Genomic DNA, 21,780 nt, shown 5'->3' on the forward strand with positions numbered 1-21,780 from the left:
TCTTGTTATGAAGGCCAGCATGCTATTAGCCTTCTTCACTACCTGCTGTACCTGCATGCTTACCTTCATTGACTGGTGTACAAGAACACCCAGATCTCTTTGTACTGCCCCTTTACCTAAATTGATTCCATTGAGGTAGTAATCTGCCTTCCTGTTCTTGCCACCAAAGTGGATAACCATACATTTATCCACATTAAACTGCATCTGCCATGCATCTGACCACTCACCTAATCTGTCCAGGTCATCCTGTAATCTCCTAACATCCTCCTCACATTTCACTCTGCCACCCAGCTTAGTATCATCAGCAAATTTGCTAATGTTATTACTAATACCATCTTCTATATCATTAACATATATTGTAAAAAGCTGCGATCCCAGTACTGAACCCTGTGGTACTCCACTGGTCACTGCCTGCCATTCCGAAATGGAGCCGTTTATCACTACTCTTTGTTTCCTGTCAGCCAACCAACTTTCAATCCAAGGTAGTATTTTGCCCCCAATACCATGCGCCCTAATTTTGCTCACTATCTTCCTATGTGGGACTTTATCAAAAGCTTTCTGAAAGTCCAGGTACACTACATCTACTGGATCTCCCTCATCCACCTTCAGAGTTACATCCTCAAAAAATTCTAGATTAGTCAAGCATGATTTCCCCTTCAATAAATCCATGTTGACTCTGACCATCCTGTTACTACTATCCAGGTGTGTCCTAATTTCATCCTTTATAATTGACTCCAGCATCTTTCCCACCACTGAGGTCAGACTAACTGGTCTATAATTTCCTGCTTTCTCTCTCCCACCTTTTTAAAAAAGTGGTACAACATTAGCCACCCTCCAATCCGCAGGAACTGATCCTGAATCTATCGAACTCTGGAAAATAATCACCAACGCATCCATGATTTCTCGAGCCACCTCCTTCAGTACCCTGGGATGTAGACCATCAGGCCGCGGGGACTTATCAACCTTCAGACCTAACAGTCACTTCAACACCAATTCCTGGCAAATATGAATTCCCTTCAGTTCAGGTCCTTCAGCCACTGTTACCTCAGGGAGATTGCTTGTGTCTTCCCCAGTGAACACAGATCTGAAGTACCAATTCAATTCTTCTGCCATTTCTTTGTTCCCTGTAATATATTCCCCTGTTTCTGTCTTCAAGGGCCCAATTTTAGTCTTAACCTTTCTTTTTTGCCTTTCACATACCTAAAAAAGCTTTTACTATCCTCCTTCATATTTTTGGCCAGTTTACCTTCGTACCTCATTTTTTTCTCTGCATATTTCCTTCTTAGTAATGCTTTGTTGTTCCTTAAAAGCTTCCCAGTCCTCCGTTTTCCCACTTATCTTTGCTATGTTATACTTTTTTCTGTTAACTTTATGTATTTCTTAACTTCCCTCGTCAGCCACAGCCACCCAAGCCTCCTCCTAGGATCTTTCTTCCTTTTTGGAATGAACTGATCCTGCATCTTCTGCATTATATACAGAAATATCTGCCATTGTTCCTCCACTGTCATCCCTGCTAAGGTATTGCACCATTGAACTTTGGCCAGCTCCTCCCTCATAGCTCCATAGTTCCCTTTATTCAACAGAAATATTGTCACTTCCGATTGTACCCTCTCCCTCTCAAATTGCAGATTGAAGCTTATTGTATTATGGTCACTACTTCCCAATGGCTCCTTCACTTCGAGGTCCCTGATCAATTCTGGTTTGTTGCACAATACAAGATCCAGAATTGCCTTCTCCCTGGTAGGCTCCAGCACCAGCTGTTCTAAGAATCCATCTCAGAGGCATTCCACAATGTCTCTTTCTTGAGGTCCAATACCATCCTGATTCTCCCAGTCTACCTGCATGTTGAAATCCCCCATAACAACTGTAGTAACATCTTTGCGACAGGCCAATTTCAGCTCCTGATTCAACTTACACCCTACATCCAGACTACTGTTTGGGGGCCTGTAGATAACTCCCAAGAGGGTCTTTTTACCCTTAGAATTTCTCAGCTCTATGCATATTCGTGGGCGGCACGGTGGCACAGTGGTTAGCACTGCTGCCTCACAGCGCCTGAGACCTGGGTTCAATTCCCGACTCAGGCGACAGACTGTGTGGATTTTGCACGTTCTCCCCGTGTGTGCGTGGGTTTCCTCCGGGTGCTCCGGTTTCCTCCCACATTCCAAAGACGTGCGGGTCAGGTGAATTGGCCATGCTAAATTGCCCGTAGTGTAAGGTAGGGGTATGGGTGGGTTGCGCTTCGGCGGGTCAGTGTGGACTTGTTGGGCCGAAGGGCCTGTTTCCACACTGTAAGTAATCTAATCTAATCATACTGACTCTACATCCCCTGATTCTAGGTCCCCCCACGCAAGGGACTGAATATCATCCCTTACCAACATGACCATCCCACCCCCTCTGCCCGTCAGTCTGTCCTTATGATAGCCTTGAATATTCATTTCCCAGGCCCTGTCCACTTGAAGCCACGTCTCAGTTATCACCACAATATCGTATCTGCCAAGATCCGAAAGAACCTCAAGCTCATCCATCTTATTTCTAATGCTTTGTGCATTCATATATGGTATTTTTAATTTGTTACTGCCCTCACCCTTCCCATCAACTCCTATTTCACTCAACCTTACAGCATGATCCCTTTTTGAGTTTTCTGCCTCATTGATACAGTTGTCTTTCTTGACGTCCCTTGTTCTAACTTTTCCTTCAATTTCCTTCTTAAACATCCAGTTTGTCGCCTCCCCCCCCCTGCTATTTAGTTTAAACGTAGCTGTGTTGCAGTAGCAAACCTGCCTGCCAGAATGCTGGTCCCTAACCTATTAAGGTGCAAACCGTCTCTCTTATATAATTTATGCTTACCACAAAACATACCTCAGTGATACAAGAATTTAAATCCTTGCTTCCTGCACCAGTTCCCCAGCCACGCGTTCCAGTCCATTTTCTCCCTGTTTCTGGCCTCACCAGCCCGAGGAACTGGAAGCAAACCGGAAATAACCACCTTGGACGTCCTGCTTTTCAGCCTTCTTCCTAGTTCTCCGAAGTCCCACTGTAGTATGATCCTCCTCTTCTTCCCGACATCATTTGTGCCGACATGTACCACTACCTCTGGCTCTTCACCTTCATCCTTGAGGATTTCCTGCACTCTGTCTGTGATGTCTTTAACCCTGGCACCAGGAAGGCAACACCCCATCCTTAAGTCCCGCCTGCTGCCACAAAAGCCCCAGTCAGTTCCTCTCACTATGGAGTCCCCTATTACCACAACTCTGTGCGATGTCCCACTCTTTCGCTCTGTCTCTACGCCAATGTTTGATTGACAGACCTGGCCGCCTCGCGGACTGGCAGTGTCATCTGTCTCTACTGTTTCCAAAAGATTCAACTTGTTCCTGACAGGTACTTCCCCTGGGGTCTCTTGCACCTGTCTCCTCTCTGCCTTCCTCATCGTCTGCTCTCTTCTGGTATGGTCGGTGTAATAACCTCGCTGAAGGTCTTGTCCAGAAAGATCTCGTTCTCTCGGATGAGCCGAAGGTCCTCGAGTTCTTTCATCGGTGCTGCAATATGCTCTGCCAGTAGCTGAACGTGCACACACTTTCCACACTTATACGAGCCAGACACACCAGAGTTGTTGACCTCTCACATCAAGCACGTAGCACACTGAACCAGCATGGCAGTCATGTCTTCACCCTCTTCAACTGTGGCATAATCACTTCACTCAACTTGCTTGTCAAAGACTCCTGAGCCAAAGCCTCACTCTTCAATCCACAGGAACTTCCTTGGACCCTCTTTTTGGGGCAAATCTGTGGACTTTTAATTTAGGTTAGAGGAGGCCCTACTTTGTAGGACCTTGGGTCTAGAACATACCCACTCAAATAACAATCACTTACCTTCCCGACCAGCTTTGCGCTCCAACTTCACTTCCGCCCAGCTCCCACCACTCTCTGCTGCAAAAAGGAAGAGGTGGTGGAGTCAGACTGATAATGTAAGATGGGATCAGTACATTAGTAAAGGATCTTCAGTCAGGAGGCTATATGAAGTCTATTTGGGTGGAACTTACTGTTGGAATAACTCCAAGGCCACTAAACAGTAGTGATAGAGGGAGATAAGATATTAATCAGGAGATGAGAAAGATTTGTAGCATATATAATGGTCATCACGGATGACTTCAATCTTCATATAGGTTGGGTAAACCATATGGGACTAGGAAACACATTAAAAGAATAGCTGTACATGAGCTATGAATGGCCTTTCAAGAACTATTACATGGATTACAGCAATTGTACATTCTTTCAATGTGCAAAGACTCAATCACTGCAAAAATGGCACCAAAACCTAAATGGATGCAAGGAAGATGTTCCCCTGATTGGGGATTCTAATACCAAGGGTCAAATCTTAAAAATAAGACATTTAGGACCAAGGTGAGTTTTGTTTTGACACAGAGGGTTGTGAATCTGTCCCAGAGGGCTGTAGAAGCTCAGTCCTTGAATATGTCTAAAAGTAGAGGTTAATAAATTTTTGATTATCAATGGTGTAAAGGGTCATGGAGATAATGTGAGTAAAAGGCTTTCAAGTGTTTGATCAGCCATGATCACATTGAATGACAGAGCAGGCTCTATGGGCCTACCCCTGTTCCTATCGATCTAACTTTAAAGCAGTTCAATTTGTTCTACTATGCCAAAAGTAAGAATTTTCTGCACCTTTACTCTGGAGGTATTGTATACTTCTGTATTGTATACTTCTGCAGCATTATTGTTTTAATATGTATGAGATTCCTGAAATGCTTTGAAGTGTCACATCCAATGGAGATTTATGATTTTAACAGGAACAAAAAAGGCAACTGCAAGAAAAAGTCAGTCTCTTGAAAACTGAACTTGGTGTGCAGAAGCAAAAGAACAACAACATTAAACACTTGAAAGAGAGTCTCTCTGAGGAATTATTTGTTTACAAGTAAGTGCCAGATCTACATTTAAAACTAGCTGCAGTTTGAAAAACACATCCAAGCAATGTTTTGAAAGGTTTTTGCCATGAAATAAAATAATTGAATATTTAAGTGTGTTTGATAGATTATTGACTGAAAAGAGATTCAAAGGTTATAAGAAGTAGGCAGAAAAGTAGACTTGCTGCTATAATCAGAACAGCCACATAATTATTATGGCAGAACAATCTCACGGGATTGAATGGCCTCTTCCTACTCCCAATTCGTAGGTTTGTATGAAAAATAATTCATCTAGATGGTGCTTCCCAAAATTTATATTGGGAAAAAAATATAATACCATTCCATTTTCACAAGAATGACATGAAGCTAGTGTCATTTTCTATCAGTAATGAGAGTCTGAACAATTAAAAAACAGCATTTTCTCATCCCATCTATTCTTAATTCCTTACCCAATTTATAAAAATTAAGTTCATTATTTTTAATTCGTATTTTCTGAATTTACAAGAATATAGGTTACTATTATCAGGTCCACCAGGCAGTCAAAGTGAATCAAGCAAGTCGTGCAGGAGTCTCCTGGGGTCCCGCTTATAAGTCCGTTTTCCATGTTGGAAGCTGATGATGGTTTTCGAGGGAATGCAGATAGAGCCAAGTTTCTGGCACAAACAGGCCAACTGTACAGAAAGGGAGGAATCAGAAAGCAGAAACAACATTAGGTTAGGGGAAGAGACAGGTGTTTCTGTGGTGGCAGATGCAACTCCGGATCATAGAACACATTTATACCAACAATATAGAGAGAATTAGGGATGCGGTCTTGCATCAAAAACTCAGGGAGCTATGCAGTGAACTAAACGGCAGACCCATAAAGGTTGAAATCTCTGCCATTCCTGGTGCTATGTTTGAGCAAGTACAGAAATAGGAGAACGAGATAGGCGAATACTTGGCTCGAGCATTGGTGCAGGAGGGAAGGTTTTAAGTTCCGGAATCACTGGGACTGTTTCTGGAGAAGTTGGGACTTCGATATTACTGCATGGTGATCAGGAGTAAGAACTGAATATCCAGGAGTATTCAGTATTTAGGAAGGCAAAAAGAAAAAGGCAGTGGAGTTGCATTACTAATTAAAGATATTAACACAATATTGAGGAAAGATACTAATGCTGACAATGTAAAAGCTATACATCACACAACACCAGGTTATAGTCCAACAGTTTAATTGGAAGCACGCTAAGCTTTCAGAGAATCGCTCCTTCATCAGGTGATAGTGGAGGGCTCAATCCTAACACACAGAATTTATAGCAAAAACTTACAGTGTGATGTAATTGAAATTATACATTGAAAAATTAATTGTCTGTTAAGCCTTTCATCTGTTAGAATACCGTGATAGTTTCACTTTTTTCATGTGTAAATCACAAAACCTTTTTTTAAAAAGTTGCATTCTCGGGTTAGCTGTTAACAATCGTGATAGTTAGACAGTATGTTGAAGAGATTGAGTCAGTTATGATTGTATTCACCAGAATTTAGAAGAATCAGGGGGATCTCAAAAAATTCTATAAAGTTCTAACATAACTTGACAAGGCAGATGCAGGGAGGATGCTCCTGATGGTGGGGGAGCCTGGACCAAGGATCATGGTTTAAGGATAAGAGGTAAACCTTTTAGGACTGATATCAGGAGAAATCTCTTCATCCAAAGAGTGATGACCCTGTGGAATTCACTACCACAGAATGTTGCTGAGGCTAAAATGTTACATGTTTTCAAGGAGGGGGTAGATACAGCTCTATTGGCTAAAGGGATTAAGGGATATTGGGGGATTGGGGTTAGGGTACTGAGCTTGATAATCAGCCATGATTATATTGAATGGTGGAACAGGCTTGAGGGGTAGAATGGCCTGCTCCTGCTCCTCTCTTCTATGTTTCTATACAGGTCGTTCTGCTATAAAACGACAGTTGTGTTCCTTTGCAACCTCATATTTCAGAGAAAGTAGCGCTGTAAAAGATCACTAATAGAAAATTGCTATACCCATCCAGGAGAAAGTTTGCATTATCTAAACATTGACAATTCATCAATCACATTATAGCCAATTTGTGCTGACAAAACATTGCATTATAGCAGAATGACCTATATCTATAAGTGGTATAGTCTGCACCTGAACCAAAATGAAATCAACATCCTCACAGGAGAGTTTGCTTCTGCTATTGGGAAGAGTTTAAACTAGCCAGCAGAGACAAGGGACACAGTGCATTAGTTCAATAGCAGCACAAGATAACTTTTGGTTCCTTTTCTAAGGGAGTGAGTTTAGACATGTTGTGTCTCAAGGGAGGAAGGTGAGGCTGCACGACCTCTACTTTAATGTTAGAAGTATTGAAAGTAAGAGAGGCAATTTAAGGATATGGACTTATATGTGAGAAGAGGATTCTGGGTAATCCAAGATGGAGGATGGGAAACATTTCTGGCTGGAACAGGCTGCTCCTTTCTTGAGGTATTTTAGGTGTTGGAGGTGATTTTCTCGAATTCCAGGAGCAGCAATTATTGTTTTATATGCTGTTGCATTCTTTTAGAACTTTGGAGAAATAAAAAAGTCATAACAACAGCACTTTTAAAAGGGAGAAGGACAGACAATAAGCAGCACATGGTCTGTGCAGGACAGAGGGAGACAAAGAAACCCACATTGCTCACTGACACAGCAGTGAACCTGTGCAGTTACCGCCTTTGCTGTTTGAATTCATGTATCGCTGGACATTGGAGGGCATCTAGGAAAACTTAACAAACAGCAAAATTCATAACTGATCTTGGAGGAACCTGTTTGGGAGAGGTCACAGCACAAAAACAGATAAGTGAAGAGTTTTAAGTATAGTCTTGCTGTAAATTTACAATAGTGAGTAGAGTGGGTTCTTTCTTGATGATATGTTTTATTGAAATATGTCTCTTAAGTCAGAAGTATTAAGTTAGCCTGCAGCAGTGTTTTGTAGAGGAATAAGACAGTGCTATTTTCTGGAGGATTGGAAGAAGCAAAATGACCTTCAGTAGAGTGATGCGCTCTTCTTGTCTGATGTGGGAGTTTAGGGAGAGTTTATACCTTACTGAGGATTATATCTGAAACAAATGCCATTGGTTGCAAATCCTATCAGATCAAATGGATCAGTTGGAGCAACAGAAGCAATGAGGAATTTATAAGAGCAAGGGGATGTGATGGATGACAGTTATAGGAAGGGAGAAAAGCCGCAGATATAGTCACATAGATGGGTTGACTTCAGGAAAGGTAAGAGAGGTAGGCAGGTAGTGCAGGAGACTTCTGTGGCTATCCCCATTTCAAATACATATGCTGTTTTGGAAAATGTAGAGGGTGATGGATTCTCAGGGGAACATAGCATGAACAGCCAATTTTGACGGTATTAGGCAAGAATTTTCGAAAGCTGATTGGGCGCAGGTGTTCACAGGTAAAGGGATGGCTGAAAAATGGGAAGTCTTCAGAAATTAGAAAAGTCCAGAGAAAGTATATACCTGTTAAGGTGAAAGGAAAGGATGGTAGGTGTAGGGAATGCTGGATGACTAAAGAAATTGAGGGTTTGGTTAAGAAAAAGAAGGAAGCATATGTTAAGTATAGACAGGATAGATCAAGTGAATCCTTAGAAGAGTATAAAAAGGCAGTAGGAATATATTTAAGAGGGAAATCAGGAGGGCAAAAAGGGGACATGAGATAGCTTTGGCAAATAGAGTTAAGGAGAATCCAAAGGGTTTTTGCAAATACATTAGGAACAAAAGGGTAACTAGGGAGAGAATAGGGGCCCTCAAAGATCAGCAAGGCAGCCTTTGTGTGGAGCTGCAGGAGATAGGGCAGATACTAAATGAGTAGCTTGCATCAGCGTTTGCTGTGGAAAAGGTCATGGAAGATATAGACTGTTGGGAAATAGATGGTGACATCTTGAAAAATGTCCACATTACAGATGAGGAACTGCTGGATGTCTTGAAACGCATAAAAGTGGATGAATCCCCTGGACCGGATAAGGTGTACCCTAGAACTCTGTGGGAAGCTAACGAAATGATTGCTGGGCCCCTTGCTGAGATATTTGTATCATCGATAGTCACAGATGAGGTGCTGGAAGACTGGAGGTTGGCTAACGTGGTACCACTGTTTAAGAAAGGTAGTAAGAACAAGCCAGGGAACTATAGACCAGTGAGCCTGGTGTCGGTGGTGGGCAGGTTGTTGGAGGGAATCTTGAGGGACAGGATGTACATATATTTGGAAAGGCAAGGACTGATTAGGGATAGTCAACCTGGCTCTATGTGTGGGAAATCATGTCTCACAAACTTGACTGAGTTCTTTAAAGTAACAAAGAGGATTGATGAGGGCAGAGCAGTAGATGTGATCTATATGGACTTCAGTAAGGTATTCAACAAGGTTCCCCGTGGAAAACTGATGAGCAAGATTAGATCTCATGGAATACAGGGAGACCTCAACATTTGGATACAGAACTGGCTCAAAGGTAGAAGACAGGGGGTGGCGGAGGGTTGTTTTTCAGACTGGAGGCTTGCGACCAGTGGAGTGCCACAAGGATCATTGCTGGGTCCATTACTTTTCATCATTTATATAAATGATTTGGATGTGAGCATAAGAGCTACAGTTAGTATGTTTGCTGATGACACCAAAATTGGAAGTGTAGTGGTACTGCATTTTGGGACAGCAAATCTTAGCAGGACTTATACGCTTAATGATAAGGTACCAGGGAGAGTTGCTGAACAAAGAGACCTTGGAGTGCAGGTTCATAGCTCCTTGAAAGTGGAGTCGTAGGTAAATAAGATAGTGAAGAAGGTGTTTGATATGCTTTCCTTTAATGGTCAGAGTATTGGGTACAGGAGATGGGAGGTCATGTTGCAGCTGTACAGGACATTGTTTAGGCCACTGTTGGCATATTGTGTGCAATTCTGGTCTCCTTCTTATCAGACAGACATTGTGAAACTTGAAAGAGTTCAGAAAAGATTTACGAGGATGTTGCCAGGATTGGAGGATTTGAGCTATAAGGAGACGTTTAACAGCTGGGGCTGGAGCATCGGAGGCTGAGGGTTGACCTGAAAGAGGTTTATAAAATCATGAGGGGCATGGATAGGATAATTAGGCAAAATCTTTTCTCTGGGGTTGGGGAGTCCAGAACTAGAGGGTATAGGTTTAGGGTGAGAGAGGAAAGATATAAAAGAAATCTAAGAGGCAACTTTTTCACTCAGAGGGTGGTACGGGTATGGAATGAGCCGCCAGAGGAAGTGGTGGAGGCTGGTACAATTGCAACATTTAAGAGGCATCTGGATGGGTATATGAATAGGAAGGGTTTGGAGGGATATGGACCAGGTGCTGGCAGGTGGGACTAGATTGGGTTGGGATATCATGTCGGCATGGACGGGTTGGACTGAAAGGTCTGTTCCCATGCTGTACATCTCTATGACTCTGTGAAGAGGATTGTGGTCAGTGTACACAACTGTCTATGACACATTAAAATATTATAAGGCTAGTACCAAACTCAATAGTTAATTTTCAATTGTGGAGTATTTTCTCTGGTGGATGTTGTTCTTCTTTGAAAAATAATTAACTGGCAGTTCAATCCCATCCTCATCTTCCTGTAGGAGTACAGCTCCAACTCCATTGTCACTAGCATCGATGGCGACTTTAAAACATTTTGAAAAGTTTGGTGTAGCTAAAACTGGTTTGGTGGTTAATATTGATTTCAAATGGTCGAATGCCTCATGGCATGGTTCTGTCCACCGAAACTTTGTGTTCTTCTTCAGCAAATCGGTTAACAGTGCCACTACACTGCTGAAGTTTGGAACAATCCTCCGAATAGAATCCGCTGAGTCTGAAGAATCAAAGCACCTCTTTCTTCGAGGTTGGTTGTGGAAATTCTTCAATGGCCTTCGTCTTTGCATTCCGTGGGCTCAACCTTCCATGACCGATGTTATGTCCCAAGAACGTCACCTCTGCTTTCGTGAATTCCATTTTAAGTTTATCACGAATTTTGTTTCTTGTAATCATTCAATGAGCTCTGCCAAATGTACGCTGTGATCTTTCTAGGACGTACGAAAGATCACTACATCGTCCAAATACACTACACAGCCACAACTCTGTTCATGAGTCTTTGGAATGTGATGGGTGTGTTCTTCATTCCAAAGGGCATCACTTTAAACTGATATAGCACATTTGGTGTTACAAACACAGAAATTTCTTTCGCCAACTCTGATAAAGGTATCTGCCAGTAACCACGCATTAAATCAAACTTGGTGATATAAATAGCTTGTCCAACTTTCTTGATACAGACTGCCAATCTAGGAATTGATATGAATCTGATTTTGTAATGGCGTTGACCTTCCGATAATCCACGCAGAATTGTTGAGTCGTCCCGTTTGGGAACTAAGACGATCGGCGAACTCCACTAGCTCTGGCTTGTTTCAAGGATGTTCTTGTCAAGCATGGTCTCCACCTCCATCTGGATCTGTCTGGTTTTGAGAGGATTAAGCCAATATGGGTGTTGTTTTATCGGAGCAGTATTTCCTATGTTTACTTCATGTATAATAGCATTAGTCCTCCCCATCTGATTCGTACAAATGTCCGTAGAGTCATAGAGATGTACAGCATGGAAACAGACCTTTCAGTCCAACCTGTCCATGCCAACATGATATCCCAACCCAATCTAGTCCCACCTGCCAGCACCTGGCCCATATCCCTCCAAACCCTTCCTATTCATATACCCATCCAGATGCCTCTTAAATGTTGCAATTGTACCCACCTCCACCACTTCCTCTGGCGGCTCATTCCATACCCGTACCACCCTCTGAGTGAAAAAGTTGCCCCTTAGATTTCTTTGATATCTTTCCCCTCTCACCCTAAATCTATGCCCTCTAGTTCTGGACTACCCAACTCCAGGGAAAAGACTTTGCCTATTTATCCTATCCATGCCCCTCGTGATTTTATAAACCTCTATAAGGTCAACCCTCAGTCTCCGACGCTCCAGCCCCAGCCTGTTAAACCTCTCCCGATAGCTCAAATCCTCCAGCCCTAGCAACATCCTCGTAAATCTTTTCTGAACTCTTTAAAGTTTCACAACATATTTCTGATAAGAGGGAGACCAGAATTGCACACAATATTCCAACAGTGGCCTAAACGATGTCCTGTACATGACCTCCCAACACCTGCACTCAATACTCTGACCAATAAAGGAAAGCATACAAACGCCTTCTTCACTATCCTATCTACCTATGACTCCACTTTCAAGGAGCTATGAACCTGCACTCCAAGGTCTCTTTGTTCAGCAACACTCCCTAGGATCTTACCATTAAGTGTATAAGTCCTGCTAAGATTTGCTTTCCCAAAATGCAGCTTGTACTGTAGCAACAAATCTTTCAACTCTGTTCTATGCTCCTTAGACAGATAGCTTACTAATCTATCCCACTCCTCAGTGACTTCTTTATTTTTTAATCTATTTTGAGGTATCTCAAAATCCATACCATCTGCATTTGATTCCTCACTCTGCGGCTCTGTTTCTCCAGTTCTTTCCATCTTGTGTAATACGGTTTCAACATATTCACATGACATACCCGACATGTTTTTTTCCTATCTGGCATCTTTACTAAACAGTTCACCTTGACTCAACTTTTTCTCAATTTAATAGGGACCACTAAACATGGCTTTGAAGGGATCTCCTATCACTGATAATAGTATTAACACATTATCCTCTTGGAAAAACATCTGAGTCTCAGAGCTTTAATCTGCCACCTGCTTCATTCTAAATTGTGCCCTCTTTAGGTGCTGTTTAGCTAACTCATCTACTAGATTTAGTCTCTCCCTCACCTCCAATATATAATGTAAGTGTGGTCCTGTCAATTTTTCTTCAATTAATTTCAAAGGGCCTCTTACTTCATAATTGAACATTAACTCAAAAGGAGTAAACTGAGTAGATTTGTTTGGGGCATCTTTATCCCAATCTTTCGGGTAATCCTGACAGTATACTTTCAACATAGTCTTCGAGATCTGATGCCACCTTTCTAAAGCTCCCTGGGATTCAGGATGATACGCGCTGGGTTTAAAGTGCTATATACCCAAGCTATCCATAACCTCCTTAAACAGCCTAGCAGTAAAATCAGACCGTTTACCTGACTGAATATGTCTGGGTAGCTCATACCATGTGAGGAAAGCTACTAAATCCTCTATGACCCTTTTTGTCTTGATACTCCGTGATGGAATTGCCTCCAGAAATCTCCAAAAACCATAATGGTTAACAAGTACTGGTTCCCATTTTTAGTTCTCAGGAGGGGACCTACACGATCAATTATAACCCATGTGAAAGGTTCTTCAAATGTGGGAATTGGCAACAAAGGTGCTGGTTTTGTTAGCGCCCGTAACTTACCTACCATTTGGCATGTATGACACGTATGGCAAAAGTTAACCACATCCTTGTGCACTCCAGGCCAATAAAATTGTTTTTGTACCTTAGCCTGAGTCTTTCGTATCCCTAGGTGACATCCAACAGGTAGTTCATGTGCACTACCGTAACACCTCCTGTCTGGATGCTACTGGCAACACAGTCTGGTGCACTTCAGTCCATTTCTCCTCTGCATTAATCTGCCGCGGTCTCCATTTCTGTCTGAAGATTCTCTCTTTCAGAGTATGCATCCACATATACATCTTTTATTGTCTTGCTGTTGCAAGTATCAGGACTAAACACTTCTGTCTGACCCTCTGCCTGTTCAGGTTTTTCCTGCACCATTACATCAAACAGGGTATCCGCTAACTGAACCTCAACTCCTTCATCTTTCTTTTTATGCTTCATTTTGTTTCGTGCTGTGATAGTAGGATCTGGTTACTACACAATCTGGGAAAATACCAGGATATTTCTGTTTTAATTCTTTCATTTCTTGGTTTTCCTTGGGCTTTCCACAACAAGGGTGTCACTCCCAACTTGGATCCTGAATTCCTGGAACTGGTGCTTTATCAAACACTCCCACTGTAACTTCTCCAGTCTTAAGTTGGCACACCAACCTGATTTTACATAGGGGAATGCTAAATTCCTGTCCATCTTTTCCACAAATTACCACACTCAAGGGTAACAGATCAAAAAGAGTGCATATTTGCTCATCCCTTACTCCCAGCAACTGGTTAGATCCTGTATGTCTCAAAATTATAACTTCCCTCTGTTCTTTCTGAGTAAACTTTACCCACAGAGGCAAATTCTTTTTTGGGATCAGGTACTACCATACCCTCTGCCTAGGCTGTGCACTCTCCTGCAGCTCGTCAGCTCTTCTTGGGCCTCCTTTACTACCTTCACCAATGCCATTGGCTTAGTGTCTTTTACCACATCTCTTCCCACAGCACCTTTCTTTAACAACTAGCACTGTGTCTTTACGTGTCCCACCTTCTGGCAGTGAGAACACCTTTTCCCAGTGCCCTTCTGAAACCACAATTTTCTGTATCCCACTCCATTACAGTGAAACCACCTGAGGCCTTTCATCTCCTGTCCACCCTCTTGGGCTTCTTTAACCTGTGGTAAAATCTTAACTGTGCACTCGTAGTGTAGGATCTCCCCTTCTCCCAACCTCTATCCTTCACAAGACGAAATTCTGGCCGGAAGTTTGTCATATGCACCAGCAACGCATTCATTTGTCAGTTCCTGAACTTTCTGTTCCTCTATGTGAATTCTTACCATTTCTGGAAGTGAGTTTTTAAACTCCTCCAGCAGAATAATCTCTCTTAGAGCCTCAAATGTCTTATCTATCTTGAAAGCAGGCATCCATCGATCAAAATGACTATGTTTAATTCTTTCAAACTCAACGTACGTCTGACCTGGTTCTTTGTGTTTCTGAACCACTATCTATTTGCTTCTGGTACCAACACATAAACACTTAAAATAGCCTGTTTAACCTCTTCATAATCTCTTGACCTCTCAACTGACATCGCGGCAAATACCTCACTAGCTCTACCTACCAGTTTAGTATGAACTAGCATTACCCATAAATCCTCAGACCACTCCATCTGCCTCGTCAATTTTTCAAATGATATAAAGAAGGCTTCAACATCTTTCTCATCAAAATGTGGCAGCGTTCTGACATATTTATATATCTCATTACCTTCTCTTTTAATCTCCATCCTGTTAACTGGACTTTGCTGACTGTCGCAACTTCTCAAGTTCAAATTCTCTCTCTCTTTGCTCAGCCAAGAACCCTCTCTCTCTTGTTTATCTACTAATTCCATTTTCTTCAATTATAATTTCAGTTTTTCTACCTCTACTGCACTTGTCTGTTTCTCTGACACACGTAAGTGTTTGAGTAATTCCCTTAGAATTTCAGCGTTACTTTTATCCTTGGTTAAACCCAAATCTAACTTATTTGCTAATTCCAAAAGTATGGCCTTTTTCTTTCCTTCTAAACTATCTTGGTAAATCTGAGAATCATCTTCAAATCCCAGAACCTCTTTAGCAATTTTAAGAGCCATTTCTCTCACTTTTAATTTAATCAACCACAAATCACCAAAATTAAACAAATTGTCTCACCTATTTTGTATTTATAGATTAAAGACACTAACCTGCAAGTGTTTAAATCTGCTGGGAATTTTCATATCCCCAAATCTATTAAAATCTGTCTAAACCAGTGCAGATCTCAGATGAGCCCCCAAACAGTAACGACACCAGGTAAACTCGCCTGCTTAATTTAAAACCAGCAACACAGAAAAGATTTATCCCGTGCAGTAATCTGTAAAAGTCCGAGTTGCCAAGAACCATTTAAAGTAAAAATTAACAACTTTATTTCTTAGGGTATAATAGAGAATAATTAACTTACTATCATTTACAATTTCTTCCGCTAAGCTATCTTTTACCTTCCCTTCTATAATATTAGTCTGATAAAACTCCCAAATAAGATTTACAAAACCATGCTTATCTCAAAACTGGACAGCTTTCATGCTTTTATTCAGATCTTCCTGTATCATCTTCTTAGGAATTTCTACGTCACAGGTTACTGATCGATAAGGTACTTTTAAGAGAGATATTTTCAAGTCTTCCGAATCATATTTTCAAGCAGTCTGATTACATGTTGGGCTTGGCAGTTCTCCTCTCAACTGCTCAATTTTCCCTGGTCTTATGCCTCCAAAGCATCGGATTGTGTCATTGGCTTTTAGGATTGTCAATATACTCAATTTAAATCGGATTGGAGTTTGATATTTTTTAGAGTATAATTTAAACTGATAGGCTGAATTCAAATTTGTGTTTTTATCTCATAGCAACTCAGCGAGTGCTGTTGTTTTGAATCACATGTTACTTAGTAAATTCTCTAGCACTCTGTACTTGCCAAGTCCTTCACTCTCTTAAAGGTACACCCCCATCTTTGTAACATACTACAGAGGAGTAAGTGCTGGATATCTTGAAACGCATAAAGGTGGATAAATCCACAGGACCTGATCAGGTGTACTCTAGAACTCTGTAAAAAGCAATTGCTGAGCCCCTTGCTATTTGTATTGTTGATAGTCACAGGTGAGGTGCTGGAAGACAGGAGGTCACCACTATTTAAGAAAGCTGGTAAGTCCTGGGGGATTGGGGAGGCAGGACGGGCTGCCTTAGAGGTGGTCGGAAGGTGTGTCAGGACGAACTGAGAATTGGAAGGGACATGGGGTGGACCGAGAGCAGAAAGGTGCATAGGGGCGTGCTGCCTGAGAGTGGCCGGAAGGTGAGAGGGAGGGGGCCTTGCTGGGTTCTTGGGGTCGGTATTATGTATACTTTTTTATGCAATTGCACTGTCTTATGAAAAATTGTCATTGTTACTGTTTTGTAATGATTGAAACTGGGATTTCAGGTTTGTCCTCATTTCCCTGAAAATGGTAGGGTTTAGGGCCTGGCTTTGCCATTCCTCTCCCTTATAAAATTGCTGTTTCTTTGTATACAGCTGTTATTGTTAATTGCTTTGTAAACTATATAATATTTTATTAAACAATACAAACAGAAAAAAAATCAACAGGAGATTCAGAATCTCCTCAGATTAGGGGACTGTAAAAAAAAAGGTGGTAAGGACAAGCCAGGGAACTATAGACCAGTGAGCCTGATGTCAGTGATGGGCAAGTTGTTGGAGAGAGCCCGGAGGGATAGGATTTACATGTATTTGGAAAGGTAAGGACTGATGCGGGATCATCAACATGGCTTTGTGCATGGGAAATCCTGTCTCACGAACTTGATTGGGTTTAAAGTTTGTGCGAAGATTTAATTGGGTTTTTTGAAGAAGTATCAGAGAGGATTGATGAGGGCAGAGTGGTAGACGTGATCTATATGAACTTCATTAAGGCATTTGACAAGGTTCCCCATGGGAGACTGGTTAGCAAGGTCAGACCTCACGGAATACAGGGAGAACCTGCCATTTAGATACAGAACTGGCTCATAGAAAACGGACTGAAGGCCTGTAACCAGCAGTGTGCGCCCCAAGGATCGGTCTAGGTCCACTACTTTTCATCATTTATATAAATGGTTTGGATGTGAACATGGGTGGTATACTAAATAAGTTTGCAGATGACACCAAAGCTGGAGGTGTAGTGGACAGTGAAGGTTACCTCAGATGGGCTAGTGGGCTGTGAAGTAGGAGATGGAGTTTAATTTAGATAAACGCGAGGTGCTGCATTTTGGAAAGCAAATCAGAGCAAGACTCATACACTTAAAGGTAAGGTCCTAGGGAGTGTTGCTAAACTAAGGCACCTTGGAGTGAAGGTTCATAGCTCCTTGAAAGTAGAGTTGTAGGTAGATAAAATGGTGAAGGAGGCATTTGGTATGCTTTCCTTTACTGGTCAGAGCATTGAGTATAGGAGTTGGGAGGTCATATTGCAGCTGTACAGGACATTGGTTAGGCCACTGCTGGAATATTGCATGCAATTTGGATCGCCTTCCTATCCAAACGATGTTGTAAAACTTGAAAGAGTTCAGAAAAGATTTAAAGAATGTTGCCAGGGTTGGAGGATTGACCTATAGGGAGAGGTTGAATAGGCTGGTTCTGTTTTCCCTGGAGCGTCAGAGGCAGAGGGGTTTTGTTAGAGGTTTATAAAATTATAAAGGGCATGGATAGGATCAATAGACAAAGTCTTTTCCCTGTGGTGGGGGAATCCAGAACTACAGGGCATGGTTTAGGGTGAGAGGGGAAAAGATATAAAAGAGACCTAAGAGGCAGCTTTTTCATGCAGAAGGTGGTGCATGTATGAAATGAGCTGCCAGAGGAAGTGGTGGAGGCTGGTACAATTGCAACATTTAAAAGTCATAATTAGGAGATGTCAGTGTTGAACTGGGGTGTACAAAGTTAAAAATCACACAACACCGGGTTATAGTCCAACAGGTTTACCTGGAAGCATAGCTTTTTGAGCGCTGCTCCTTCATCAGGTCATCAGACACAACTACATGATGAAGGCGCAGCAGTCCGAAAGCTAGTGCTTCCAAATAAACCTGTTGGACTATAGCCTGGTGGTGTGAGATTTTTAACATTTAAAAGGCATCTGGATGCATATATGAATAGGATGGGCTTACAGGGATATGGGCCAGGTGCTGGCAGGTCGGACTAGATTAGGTTTGGATATCTGGTCGGCATGGACGAGTTGGACTGAAGGGTATGTTTCCATTCTATACATCTCTATGACTATAAATGCAATGCTATTGCCATCAAAGAAATATGGTTAAGGTAGTGGCAAGATAACATTCTTGGGTAAAGGAACTTCAGACAGGACGGGCCAGGTGCAAAAGAGAAGGTGGTGTTGTACTATTAGTGAAGATGTCAGTTATTGCAGTGAAGAGGGATAATATTTTGAAAGAGTCATCCAGAGAGGCCTTTGGCTAGGATTTGGGCAATCATATTGTTAGGAACATATTATAGGTCCCCAGTCAGCAAGTAGAAAGTGGGGACTGCAGATGCTGGACATCAGAGTCGAGTGTGGTGCTGGAAAAGCACAGGTCATTCCTGATGAAGGGCTTATGCCCGAAACATCGACTCCCCTGCTCCTTGAATGCTGCCTGACCTGCTGTACTTTTCCAGCACACTCTCGAACCCAGTCAGCAGGCAATTGAGGAACAGATATGTTGTCAATTCACTAAAGTGCGTAAAAACAAAATTAGGGTGATTATACGGAGTAATTTCATAAAGAGTTTAGAGGGAGCAAATATTTTGTAATATACATAGGGAAGCTTTCTTTGTCAACATGTAGATGGTCCTACAAGGGACAGCGCAGTGCTGAACTGAATTCTGGGGGATGAAGCTGAAGTTTGAGGTGACAGTAGAGGAACATTTTAGTGCTAGTGATCACACCATCATACATTTTAAGTTTGTTATGGAAGTAGAAAAAGATGATTTGCAAGAAAGGGCTTTGGATTGGGGAGGGCAGATTTTATTAAAATAAGGTAAGATGTGGCCAAAATAGACTGGGAACAGCTATTTGTGGTTAAATTATAGCAGAATATTGAGGGACATTCAAAAATGCGCTTGGAGGAATACATGCCCATGTTCCCTTTAGGTTCAAATGTAGGAGCAACAAGCCCACAGAACTCTAGATGTTTAGGAATATTCATGGCTAGATAAAAAGGAAAAGAGAGAGAGTAGGTACAAAGGAAGCAAAACAATTAAGGCACTAAAGGAATATACAAAGTGCAAGGGAGTTCAAGATAGCAATTTAGAGTAGAAGGGCGTGAGAAAACACCAATGAGAAAAGTACAGGAGAATCCCAAGAAATTCTACAAGTATATTGAGGGGAAGACAGTAACCTGGAAAAAGGAAGGGCCTGTTGCAACCAAGGGAACAAAGTGTGTTTGAAGCCAAAAGACATTGGCAGAATGCTAAATGAGTAGTTCACATCTGTCTTTACTCAGAAGGAGGTGGATGAAAGCACAGAATTCAAGAAGGTGGACTGTGAAGTTCTTGAGCAATTGGTATAAGCTGGAATCCAGGATAACTTGGCAAGTCATATCCAAAATTGGATAAGTGGTAGGAGACAGAGGGTTTTGGTAAAAAGCACTAAAATATCTTTGGTGATACAGACTTGATGGGTTCATGGGCTCTATGAACCTATGATTAGTAACACAAAATGTGAGCTCTAGTGGAGGAAGTCTTGTTAATGATATTCCCTTCTAACTAACTCAAAAAGCCCCAGAAGCAGGAAACTCCAGAGTCAAACAATATTTCTTCTGGTTTTCAACCATATGGAAAGGGTGTTGGAAGTCTGGTCAGATGACTGAGAAAGAGCTCGAATCTGTCTCAAGGTACCAGCCATGTTAAAAGTTGCAAAATAAAAACTGAAACAGAACTTGTTTTTCTGCTCTCATCCCTATACTCTCCATGTGCCATCCATGCCAACTATGCCCCTATATCCAAGCATCATGCTTCCTACCATGTCATTCTCCCAGTTTCCCATAGCCCCTCATTCCCATATACTCGTGACAGAGGGGAGGCAATGGCTTAGTGGTACTATCACTGCTATTAATTACCTAGTGGAGTTAATCTGGAGATCCAGGTAATGTTCTGGGGACCTGGGTTTGAATCACAATTTTGGCAGATGGTGGAATTTGAATTTAATAAAAATCTGGAATGATGACCATGAATCCACTGTCGATTATCTGAAAAACTGATTTGCTAATGTCATTTAGGGAAGGAAACTGCCATCCTTATCCAGTCTGAACTACATGTGACTCCAGACCCACAGCAATGTTGGGGCGGGGTGGGGTGACCTTTAACTGCCTTCTGGTTAATTAGGGATAGGCAATAAATGCCTTTATTGAGTGAATGAATTTTTCAAAATCATCCATTACCCAGCATGGACTGTAATCAAAAGGCACCCTAACAGGAAATAACGTTAGCAGTCTATTGATAATGACAATATTGAAAAGTGCACTCTTGACACAAACAAATGTATAGAAATATGTTTAACTCATTCTTAATGGAAACAAACATTTCAGTTTAGTGCTTAACTGCTGTCGAAAAAATTCCGTTCAATAATTAGTTGGAGCCATTTATCAATTGTCATTGACTTTTTCAGGGTGTGATGTGGTGCTAGAAAAGCACAGCAGGTCAGGCAGCATCTGAGGACAGAAGAATCAATGTTTCAGGAATGAGAGATAAGTGGGAGATGGGTGGGATTGGGGAGAGGTAGCTGGGAAAGCAATAGGTGGATGAAGGTGAGGGAAAAGGTGATAGCATCATTTAAGATGCTTGATCCTTTCAGTCCAGTCAAATATACAGAAAAATAAAGATGTGGTTTTTACAAATGCAGTTTACCTTGAGAAGGGGAAAAAGAATGATTCATTGAAGATAATTCAATTTTACTTTCTATATGAAAAACTTCTTGACAATGTGTTTTCCTTTGCAGGGAATGTTTAACAGCATTTGGAACTTCTACAGAATCTTCAAACAAGTCGGATTTGAAGAATTCAAAATTTCAAGAAAATCCTCAATACTAGTCACATGCATTTTTCCAATTAAATTGGTCAAGGTACTTGCGTAGACTTTATGTTCAAGAGCATCTCTTACTTATATGCAAATGAGTTCTTATAACGTCTTTAAGGTGATACAACATCCCTCATGATCTCATTAAATGGGAGAACAGAATTCAGGCTGAATGGCCTCCTCCTAGCCTATTTTCTTTGCACTTCACAACTTTTTAAAACAGTGAGACTCAAGGGCGATTGACAACAGGCAATAAATGCTGGCCAGCAGCGACAGCCACATCTCAAGAGAATTTTTTTTAAAACTCAGCCAGAAAAGGTAATGCAAGGTCACCTGATTAAAAACCTACCATAAAAGGGATGTGAATGTATAGTATAATCAATTTTCAATTCTTAAGCAGGAGACAGTAAGGCATTGTTTATTCCTTTTCCCTTGTAGAATTAAG

General features: G+C 41.6%; 2 protein-coding genes across 3 annotated transcripts in view; one reads left to right on the top strand and one right to left on the bottom strand.

Moving 5' to 3' along the window:
• Positions 1 to 21,780, top strand: part of LOC132830045 (syncoilin-like) — a 53,425-nt gene that overhangs the window by 25,822 nt on the left and 5,823 nt on the right. The window contains exons 3-4 of one of the 2 annotated variants that reach the window (XM_060847514.1): positions 4,805 to 4,929; positions 21,259 to 21,381. In XM_060847514.1, the coding sequence (XP_060703497.1) occupies positions 4,805 to 4,929; positions 21,259 to 21,349 (216 nt within the window). In that variant the 3' untranslated portion in view covers positions 21,350 to 21,381. Of the gene's footprint in view, positions 1 to 4,804; positions 4,930 to 21,258; positions 21,658 to 21,780 lie in introns of those variants that run through there. The other variant, XM_060847513.1, reaches the window with a different exon arrangement.
• Positions 5,452 to 21,780, bottom strand: part of LOC132830043 (histone-binding protein RBBP4) — a 77,652-nt gene continuing 61,323 nt past the window's right edge. Inside the window, exon 15 of the mRNA XM_060847505.1 lies at positions 5,452 to 5,589. The gene's annotated coding sequence lies outside the window, so the exon portion shown is untranslated. The remainder of the gene's footprint in view (positions 5,590 to 21,780) is intronic.

Source organism: Hemiscyllium ocellatum, chromosome 30, assembly GCF_020745735.1.
Source record: "Hemiscyllium ocellatum isolate sHemOce1 chromosome 30, sHemOce1.pat.X.cur, whole genome shotgun sequence".
Lineage (NCBI taxonomy): Eukaryota > Metazoa > Chordata > Chondrichthyes > Orectolobiformes > Hemiscylliidae > Hemiscyllium > Hemiscyllium ocellatum.